The sequence below is a fragment of the Xyrauchen texanus genome, chromosome 40, assembly GCF_025860055.1.
Source record: "Xyrauchen texanus isolate HMW12.3.18 chromosome 40, RBS_HiC_50CHRs, whole genome shotgun sequence".
In the NCBI taxonomy this organism is placed as follows: Eukaryota; Metazoa; Chordata; class Actinopteri; order Cypriniformes; family Catostomidae; genus Xyrauchen; species Xyrauchen texanus.
The window spans coordinates 11811777-11823050 of record NC_068315.1 but is presented as its reverse complement, the minus strand read 5'-3'; the positions used below and the strand labels follow the sequence as shown (position 1 = coordinate 11823050).

Sequence of the window (11274 nt, the reverse complement as noted above, 5' to 3'; positions counted from 1 at the left end):
AGTGCACAGGCTGGCAGATTCAGTGTTATTTGGATGAATAATGTATGAATAAAAGAGAATGAAATACACAGAAACAACTGTCAGGAAAGAAAGTGTTAAACAAAACCAAACACAACCAGCCAACACATCAGAGCCTTTCATTAAAGGAATAGTCCACCAAAAAATTATAATTATGTATTTACTTATCCTCATGTTGTTTCAAACCTATATGCTGTTATTTTTTGTGGCACACAAAATGACAAATTTTAATGAATCTTTACGCAGCTCTTTTCCCTACAATTAGAGAGATGCAATAGAAAGGATGTTTTTTTGTTTTTTTTTTTATAATTTCCTTACTTTCAGTCTGTTCCTTACACAAAGCTATTGTACTGCATTGATTCAGAAGACCCGGAATATAGTGCACATGTCATATAGACTACTTTTTTGTCCTTTTTTGAGCTTGACAGTAACATGTTGTATAGGTAAAGGCTTCATAAAGGTTCTTATAAAATTATCATGTTATGTTGCACCAAAAAAATAATACCATACAAGGTAAAATAATTACAGAACTTTAATTTTTGGATGAACTATCCTTTAAGGTTGAAAGAGTAGATCAGGTCAGCTGGGACAGATGATAAATGGTAAAACTGGTTACCAGTGGTACAATAGCTGCCTCTGAGGATTACAAACAAATCAATACAAAACATAAGACAACTTAAGATTCACTGTGCTTAAAATTACACCTTGAATACAGAGGGTAATTGTTTTTTTTTTTTGTAAACTAACCACTGAGGGATGGATGAATAGCCTCTAAAACAGGCATGTGTCAGCATTACCACACTATTTGCCACTCCATTTCCATTCAAGACCTTTCTTTGACCCCCTTTGAAGAGCATTCTGGACTAAGAACCAAGCCAAACCAATGCTAAAATGCTACAAATTGCCATTTATGCTTAGAATTGTACAACTGAAAATATAAACAGGCAAGTGGATTAAACATTTGATAAGCGGTGACAGAAACATTTGAAAGAACCATTCAGTATCTTTGCAGGTCAAACTTAAGGATTTATGGAAATTATCATTTGAATCCAAGCCTAAAGATGACACTTATAAAAAAAATCATAGACTGCTGGGCTGAAACTAAGATGACAAGCAATAAAAACTACCATTGCTCTTGCTGGCACAGCAGAATAAATAGAAAAAGAAAGTTTACTTTAGTGGTGAGATTCAATCTTGGATGTAAAACATTCCAAGAGTATCAATGACTAATGAGATGCTGACAAACAGATAAAACATAATAGATAAGTCCCACTCCATTGCCGGTTCCACTCCTTTTTTCAGCCAGTTTTTCACAGCAACAAAAATAAAATAGCTGAACTTTGAAACTTTGACTAAGGGAAGAACTTAGTAAGTAGATTGATAATCCAAATGAGCAGACGCCTTTGAGCCATAAAAAGCCACTGGCGTTTTATTGAGAGAGCTGGCAGCAAACTTTCAAAGTTGGCAAAGCAACATGAATATTTTACACTGCCAGTTAAGAAAGATCAAATCAAATGTGACATCACCATTACCTGGAATACAATGTGGAAGTGAAGTCGAACCACCAAAACTTGAACATGTAGTAGCACAGAGGAAAACCTTTTCAGTGTCCGTATGCCCAGCATGACGTAAACAATTGCTTTCACACACAAACAACAACGCTTCCAGCTGGGTTTGGATCATCCCTGAATGTTGTGACCGATTGGTTGAGTGAAGTGTCAGTGAGTCAGTCAGTGGTCAGTCTTGGCACACCCGATGTGTCTTCACTGTCTGCTATGGAAATGTGCACCGTTTAACAATTCCTAAAATTTATGGAACAAATATTTTGCTCAAGTATTACATTGAGGTTTCCCTCTGTATGGCAGATTAATGACAAAAAAGGATAACAGTTTGGCTAATATCACAGATTAAAAGTGAGCTACTATTAAAGGAATAATTCACCCAGAAATTAGAATTCTGTTACTATTTATTCACCCTAATGTCACTCTAAACACGTGACTTTCTTTCTTCCTTTTTCTTTTGCTGTGCTTATATAGTTTTATTGACTCTTTTCAAGCTTGAAAAATAAATACGGCAAATAAACACTGAGATTACTTTTTAAAATTCACCATTTGAGTTCCATGGAAGAAAGACATACAGGTTTGGAGCAACATTAGGGTGAGTAAATAATGACATGATTTTCATTTTTGGGTGAACTATTCCTTTACGTCCTTGGCTAGAACATCTGCGCTTTCTGAGAAAGGATGTGAAATTGACTATTCAGATCAGTTGAAGTACAGCTCTTTAGTCAACATGGAGACCACGCAGGGTATTTGTTTCTTCTCGCTAAAACGGGGGTCCTCTGACCAGGACTCGAAGCTGGTGGCCACCATGTAGTTGACCCGTGTGAGGATCTGCATGATCTCAAGTTGCTTGCCGAACTCATTAAGAACATTACAGAGGGCTTGGACAAACCAGGACCCTCTTCCCGGATTCCTCCAGGAGTAATAACCTGTAAAAACAAATGTGTATAATGTTACAATACTGTAGTGTCATAACAGTAAGATCACTGTCACGTCATTGTTATAAAACTGACAATTCCGACTGGGGAAGCTGCGTTTGAAGACGTTGTGAAACAGTAATTAAAAAAGCTTTTCAAAGACTTTTCCAGTGATCTCTGATTACTGGATATGGATTTTTTAAATTCATTTTGATATAAAATGATTCGGTAATAAATTGGTTTTGGCCAATTTACTGAATAGCAATGACTCAAAAGTAAGATTTGCTCACAAATCACACATCGCTGTTGGTGTCTTTTATCAAATTGCTGTTGCTGCCAATTTATAAAAGCAGGACAGTCCACTTCACATTGTGACTAAGAACACCCTTTACCCACAGTAAAACAATTGTAATGCACAACCTCTCATGGCTTATTGCTATAAAGGTGCACTCAGTAACATTTTGTTTGCGTCATCTTGGACTTACAGTGACACCTGGTGATGTGGATACCGCATCATTCAAAATCAATAGTTTTCAATTACAGATGCAACTGGAGAAATTCACTATTCACAATCAGCCATGATTAATTTAATCCAAGTGTGAAAGTGTCCAATAACAAGACGTTTACTGAGATTAAGCAAGGTGTATTCAGCTGGTTATGTGATTCTAAAATGGCAGCCCCCATGAGGGCACCCCTGCCCCATGTAGAATGAAACAGCTTTTATAAGGTTACTGATATGACTAGAGTCCTCATCTCATGTGAGTGGTCATGATTTTATACATATGTTTCAAAATTACAATTAATTTCTGTAGGAGCAAAATGTTTTAATGGAGAAAAAAGTATTAATATACATGAATTTAATGCAGGGTCATGAAGCGGTAAAAAAGAGTAAGGCAAAGATTCCAGAAATCTCTGGAACTAAACTTCCTTCATGCCTCAGTACCGTAATTAAACCCACAGTGACAGAAGTTACAGAGTTAAAAGTATTGACGTGTTTACATTACCAGGAACAGTAGAGTATGCAAACAGGAAGTCTGCCTCTACTGGAATCTTGTGTCTTGGATTGGCATCTGTCTCTATCGTGTCATTGGGCGGCCCTGAGTCCGTCTGTAAGCCATCATCAAATTCAGAACCTCGACAAGCCTGCCATTAAAAACACATGACCATGTCAACATCCATTTGAAGCATGCCTCAAAAAGACCTCCAGTGCGAATGAAATGGCATTAAAACAATAGACACCGTTGTGTGTAGGTTTTCCTCCTCCTCATCCTCCTCTCTCCTCCCATTATCTCCTGTGGCCATGCACATCTTACCTGAATGAAAAAGAGCTTGGGCTTTCCCACGAGGCTCTTGCACATGTCTCCTTTGAAGAGCGAGGTCATGCTCTTGATGGGCACGGCTCCGTCCGTGCCGTAAATCATGCCCTCCTCGCCGTGACTCAACAGGATGCAGGCGAAGCAGGAGCTGTCACTGTGGTCCTCGTCTGAGACTGACACACATGCACAAACACAAAAGTTCTCAAGTAAGAGCTTACTCTTATTAAACTTCAGTTTTAGCTTAAAGCACAGGGAAACTGTAGGCAGGGTCCACAATTAACAAACACTTATTTAACACGCACCAAAGGGGGTAAAAATTCCATTGTTGGAAGCACAAAAATATAATATTTTAATATTTTAAATAAAAATGAAGCAAAAAAGAATTTTCTCATTTTGCATTGGCACCTGGCATTGAAAGAAAATGCCAGGTGCCAAAAGAAATTTAACGGCTGCAGGTTTGCAAATAGAAGTAGTTTGGGCTTTTAGACTGTAGAGGACAGCAGAGACTTAAAGTAAGATCCAGAGACATATTACTGTAATGCTTGACAAACTGAACTGATTACTGTAAGCTTACACACTTGAAAAACAAAATTAGAAACTTTGCTTCAGAAACGTTTCTGTTTTCCAAGAGGAACCCCAAGAGGAACAACCCCCCCCCCCCCCACACACACACACACACAAAAAGGTTTAAATAATACACACAGAAAAACAATCAAAACAACAAATGTCATGATGCAGTCTTTTAACAATCTGGCAGCCCAACCACATTCTGCTAATTTTCCATGACTTGGTTTTAGATATTTTCCAAATGATATACTAGTACTTTCTGTAGCAGAATACTTTAAATGTTAATTTTCATAATTCCATTGAAACACTTTAATGATGCGGGGTAAAGCAACACTTTTTGTCACTCACCTTCTTTAAGAAGCAGTTCCATATTCTTACAGGTTTGGTCATTGTAGATGGAAACTTCAAAGCCCAAGCTTTTAAAGCATTTGAACAGCTCTCCTGCATCACGATCTGTGCCATTGCGTACAGTCATCCCTTAAGCACAGAGCATGAAGCATTAGCCAAACTGCTAATTTTTACATCTTTTTTTTAACATTGCACATTTTTCACCGTTTAATTAACAAAATGACTTCACGACATAAGCCAATTAATTTTTCCTTTGTTAATGTGCACATTATCTAAATAATTGCAAAATATGTTATTACACACAGTGAGCTATTTAAAATATAGCTTGAAAATATTGATAAATATTGGTTCTTTAAAATGGGCAGACATATCCCAGAGGAAACTTTTATTGCTCAAAAGTTTTATGGAGTTCTAAATTATGTTTTATTTTACTGTAAGTAGGCTATCAACATGGTCTCAGTTTTTTCTCCTAAAATCAGGTGTTTCTCTAATAAATTGAAATAAAACACTTGCTGACATACAGGTACATCAAGGCAAGTCATAAGTCTAATTCAAAAAAAATTATGTGGATAGTAGAGTTAAGACCTTGGAAGATTTCTTAGAAGAATTTGATGAGAAATGTGACATTTGATGGTAGACTTTGGTATCTTGGCAAAGAGAGTTTGAGACATTTTTTAAATCTCTTCAAAAACTAACAAACAAACTGGGATTTTTTTCTTAGATGCAGGGGACTTATTTATCTGAAAAGCAGGATACAAATTTTTACCCTCAATAAATCTCATTACTGTCAAAGGGAAGCAACTGAGATAAGAAAGAGATCTCACTTCTGATTTTTCTTTCTTATGGGAAGGAAGAAGACTCACCTGTCTTTTCATCAAAGTTCTTGTTGTTGATGATGATGCACTTGCCCACGCGCTGGTGGCTCATCTTATACAGGAATGTTGGTGAATCAATCTTGTAATGGCTTTCAGAAGATTGCTCTTTTTCCTGCAACTTGCCATCCTTCTTCTTACTGAGAAACAGAGATGGAGAGCTGACCAATCTATTACTGTACATGGCAACTCTATGACAGAAATTCTGGCCTCCAAACAAAGATCATCACATATTTTCCACAAGTATATGCTATAGCAATGTAATAGAAAAAATATACAGGGTCTTTTAAAACATAGCTCTGTAAGTAGACAAACAAACAAACCTCAAGCAAAATACAACCATGTGAGAGAATATGAAACAACTGCTAACCAGACTATCCTCCAGTCTCATAAAAATGATGAAGTCCCCTTATCAATCATAATATTAGCTGCTCTAAACCTACACACTGTCCCCAAGAGATAATATTCCACATGCCTGAAGGAAGACTTCTCACAGACATCTCATATCGTAATTGTCAAATTTCCAAAGGATCCATCCAGATTAGTAGGCCATAGTGGCCAATGGATGTACAATATGTGCCTGTATTCCAGAAGAGCCTAGTCATCACTTTACCCAATCATAACAATGGGTTCCTGCCTATACACCCTCTCTCTCTCGGACACAAACTGTTCCATAGATATCCCATGTGATCTGGGCAGCAGCACCCCCATCCCCCCGTCCCCCCAACTAGACCCTGGCTTTCCTCCCTACATCATATCCCATCTGAATGATCTCCTACCTGGGCTCTTCATTTAATGGTACGCCACTCTGCATTGAAATGTGTTGTTCCTCTCTCTAGCGCTGCTGAATTTGTCCCAAATTTTCCTTGTCGTGTGATGTGGGGTGTGCTAGGATACTGGCATGCTCTATACTCTATAAAGAGTGAAGTGGTGGCTCCTCTGGGCATGGGCGGTGCACGCTACCTGAGTCAGCACCAACCCAACACCCAGAGCTTTCGAAAGGCCTATTCAAACCCCTCAACTAGGTTTATACAGGACATTAGCACACCTCTACTGACAAACATACAATCGAGCACAGGCATGAGTTACACACTAGCCCAGTTAGGCAGAGCAAGCATGCTCAAAAGAGACAATCCGAATCTCAAAAAGAGTCAAACTGGTCAAACATATAAAATATGCAGACGTCTATATAATTTTTGCATGATGCTTTCATAATGATGAGCTATAAAAAAAGTTATTATGAGCGTTTCAAAACACATACATGTATATGGAGTATTTGTTGCTATTAAAAAGTTTTTCATTTGTGTACTGTCATAAAAAACACCAAATCCGAACCTCTAATAAATAGGCATATCCAAATGATTATGATGCACGTTTGGCATGTTACAGCTCGTTACTGGTCCTGTTATTTACGAAGCGGACTGTGGCGCCACCTAGTGTGGACATGCCTGAAGATTGTGCAAGGGTAGTTGTAATTTTAAATATTATACAATAGATGTAAAATATTATTGTGAAGTTGACCTGTGGCTTGACATGCTAAAACAACTTAAACATTATTTGGCTTATTCTTTTATAATTACTATGCATGCAACTTTCATGACCTTATTTCAATTGAGAGACTACATGGAATATTTATTTGGAATATTACAGATGAAAGATGTCTAAGCCTAGATGTTTAGATGAACAGTATAATAGAGTCTCACCTGACAAAACGTTTCAATCTCCCTTTCCAGTCAGGTTTTGCATCTGTCACATCTCCTTCTCCACAGTTCTCTTGATCCTCCTCTGTCACCTCTATCTCAGCAGTCAGAGTTTCTTCATCCATTCTGAACACAAGGATGAAAGCTGTTACTTCACTCAACCTATGCAAATTACTAGTTCTTACTGCAATAAAACTGTGGTTTCTTAGTATTGTCCACCACTGACATCAAAATAAGAACATTAAAAGGACAGATAGATTTTATGAAGGAGATCCCATTTTAATTGAAAAGGATTGAACAAAAATGTAACGGGGTAAGGTGGGCAAGGAGGAGGCGGGAACCGGCTAAACTTAACTTTTAATGTCATAAATTAACTTAAATCAATAAACACATGGACAAACACACAGCGGCGACCTATGGCTCTCTCTTTCTCTCGAACTGTTGTCTCCGGCTGCCCTTTATCTCTCTCTCCCACTGATTAGTTGGCTCAGCGCTGGCCGTGCACCCTCATGGCCCGACTGCGCCCTCCTCCTTGTCACACTCCTCCCCTTCCCAATTCAGGCCGGGGCACCATCAGGACTGGCCTACTCCCCCCCCCCACCTCTGGAGGGGAGACGCTGCCCATCCAGCTGTTCCGGCAGCCGATGGTCCACCCCGCCTCCTGGGAACCTGGTTAGAGACGAGGGGAGGGAGTGGGAGAGGGAAAGGGCGAGCGCTCTAGCGGATGACAGCTGCTCCTCCCTGGGCGGACTGCAGGGAGTCCTCCGACCCCTGGCTAATGGAACCGCTCTTCCCCTTCCTGGCGGATGGCACCGGTTCCTCCGACACCTGGCAGCGACTCCTCTGTCCCCCGGTGTACGGCAGCAGCTCCTCCCCTGGCTAACGGCAGCGGCGAAGACTCCACGGCAGCGCATCCTTCCTTTCTGCTACATTGGGTTTCGGGACCAATGTAACAGGTAAAGGGTGGGCAAGGAGGTGGGAATCGGCTGACTAGTACACTTTTAATAACTTTTAATGCCATAAATTAACTTAAATCAATTTAAACACAGACACATAGATAGACACACACAGCAGCGCACTGGCCTTTCCGGCTCCCATTTATCTCTCTCCCTTTGATTAGCAGTGCACCCTCCGGCCATGCCTCCTCCTCCTTATCATGAAACATTACAATTGTATGTAGTATTTTAGAGGACACTATGGTTACCACGGTAAATGTGTGCAATTTTAACTGTCCTAAAGTCCCTTTTAAACAAAGTCATGGCCTTTTGATCCTTTGTTATTACACATACGTGTAAATTACCTAAAACCCCTCAGCCAGAACTTCTGCTTTCACTAGTATGTTATGCCATCTTAACTGTTTATTTATTTATGTATTTTTTACTCTTATTTATGGCTCATGGTCAAATAAAACCCCTGTGTTTTTTGTGTATTTTGTTTAGTCTTGAGGTTGCTGATAAAGTAAAGCTCTATTAAAGTGTTATCACAACAAGCCGGGTGCAACGTCAAATGTACATTTCATTAGCATTAGCAATTATTGTTGCTAGCATATTATTACATCGTAAGAACACATGTAATGTCTCACTAACTTGCGTAAAGGATTAACGACTCCTCTGAACTTTACGATTATTTGCTGACTACTTGTTTTATAGCATTATTTTATTTAACTTTTTTTTTTTTTTTACATTCGACAATGTTCATTACCACTTTTTTATATATATATATATATATATAAATCTAGATACTTATTAAATAAATGTATTTATTTAAAAAATAAATTTGATTTCCTAACGCTTCTTCGCGTGATGTTTGCCATCACAACACACATTTTGATGGCGTTTGTATCTAATAAAAATTAAGTTTAGCGTACGTAGATGTTTTTTATAACGACATTGAATCTTTACAGTCAGAACTTACATTTCTGTCATATCAACTTCAGTTCTGTGAGGAATGTTCTTCCAAGTACAGCTCAAGATCAGCACTACACAGAAAACGAAACTACTTCCACTCTGTCCTGATTCTGCTGAGTTTCCGATAGTCTCGCTTTATTTAAAGAAACAGAGCCACTTAGTAGGATGTAAAAACGATTGTTTATATACTTCCTGTTTATTTATTAAATACAATAGCAGTATCAAAGACTGCGAGCTAGCCAGGACGAGTCCTTTGAAACGAGACAGCCAATAGAAATGTTCTGAAGCCGAAACACGTGTCATCCGAAATAACTACGTATATGCTGTTTTTGGATAATATGTTTTTGCTATATTTTTATATACATACATGTTTAAATCTAGATAATATATTTATTTTCAATTTAAAAGTTTTAAGAAAATATTAATAATAATAAGTTATAATATTTATCACATAAAAAATAGAGTATACTATAATTATACAGTTCATAATATAGTAATTATTATGTTATATATTTTTTATATTAATTCATATTTTTTTACTGTATCATTACTGTAAACATTATTAATTATGTCATATTCTGTATGCATTCTGGATTATTTTTTTTTTTTTTTTACATTTCTTAACTTGTTTAATTTCTTAGTAAGAAATTAACAAACATCATTGGGTGTTTCTTCAAATTTGGATCATCAAATTTCCATCAAACAGAACAGATTTAAACTTTTTATTTTTGTTATATGAGGGTCTCATTAAAACTGAATTAGAAACGTTTATTTTAGTTTCTTTTCAAATGCCTAATATGAATAGATGTTAAAATACTGTTTTAAAAATAAAAATGCATTATAAAAATTAATTATTAAATATTTATAGCTATGATAATCTAAACCTTTTTAAAATATGAGGCTAGGTCAGACTCACAGTTTTGGAGTCAAGTCCACTAAAGCAACAATGTTGGCAACAATGTTTCCCCCCTCAATAGTTAGTGCGCTTTTCACCTTTTCAAGTGACTGAGAAAATTCAAGGGTTTAAATTCAATTGGCCGTTGTTTGCAGTTAAGCTGTAATTTTGCCAAATTAAACAAAAAGTGTTACAATATTATTTATGTATTATATAAAATATTATATGTGTGAAAATGGAAACACCTCATTATATTATACTTTAAATTGTTTTACAGATAATTCATGTACACTACAGTACATTAAATAGTAGTATATAGCAGCAATATAGCACAGTGAATATGCTTATTTGAAAAAAATAAAAATAAAATGACAGAGAAACGATGAGGTTGTATACATAGGTGACAAGTAAGTAGAATCAACATATACTGCATTTCAGTTCATTACATGTGCAACGAACAATCTAGCCGTGACTTCATGTGCCTACTGTATTAAGAGAAAGTCTGAAGCCTCTGATTAAGATACTCAAAGTGAGCAACACCTTGATAACAATTCAGTGACATCTCTCTCTCCTTTCAAGTGTCAGATTGATGGACAGCCAGTCAGCTGACCGGCAACAGCCAAAGAGGGATGGGTCATTGTCCCCACTGACAAGAAATAGACAGGGTCTATGTCAGGGACCAGATCTAAGTTTAACACAGGACAGAGACTGAGACAGTAGTGGGAACAAGAGACTGTCAGGGACACCTTGCTTTACCTGCACTGACTGTCTGTACAAGTTTTTAGTTTTTATTGGAACGGCTGTTTTAATAAGACAAAAAAAAAATTAATGTTCAAAAGTGTGCCAGGTGTGGGTTTGTGGTGTACCCAGCGGAGAAAATAAATCTTATTGGTCAGGTAAGCTTGCCTTATAATGTCTCATTGATCTTACAAATTAGAAACAATTCATATAATCATGAGTGTATTATTATATTAGGAGTGTTATTATTATTATTATTATTATTATGAGTGTGTTACAGTATGTTGTAAGCATGACTACTTCAGACTAGTTAGGTTGGACATATTTGTCTGTCTCCTCTTGTGTGGACAAATTGGACTGAGTTATTTTCAAAATCCTATTTTTCATTTAAACAGTCTTTATGTCACCCATCCTTTTCTCTTTCAGAATTGGCA

At 37.3% G+C, this 11274-nt stretch overlaps 1 protein-coding gene across 2 annotated transcripts; it reads right to left on the bottom strand.

Moving 5' to 3' along the window:
• Window positions 1-2266: 2266 nt before the first annotated feature.
• Window positions 2267-9455, bottom strand: LOC127633700 (caspase-7-like). Of its 2 annotated transcripts, XM_052112956.1 has the most exons (7): window positions 9215-9455; window positions 7304-7426; window positions 5592-5740; window positions 4729-4857; window positions 3811-3986; window positions 3502-3640; window positions 2267-2509 (listed from the first exon to the last, which is right to left on the bottom strand). In XM_052112956.1, exons 1-7 carry the CDS (start codon window positions 9223-9225, stop codon window positions 2283-2285), a joined length of 954 nt encoding a protein of 317 aa, XP_051968916.1. In that variant the 5' UTR covers window positions 9226-9455; the 3' UTR covers window positions 2267-2282. The 2 variants fall into 2 exon arrangements, with proteins under 2 accessions (XP_051968916.1, XP_051968917.1); XM_052112957.1 differs by lacking the exons at window positions 7304-7426; window positions 9215-9455 and adding an exon at window positions 6380-6600.
• Between the last annotated feature and the right edge of the window lie 1819 nt (window positions 9456-11274).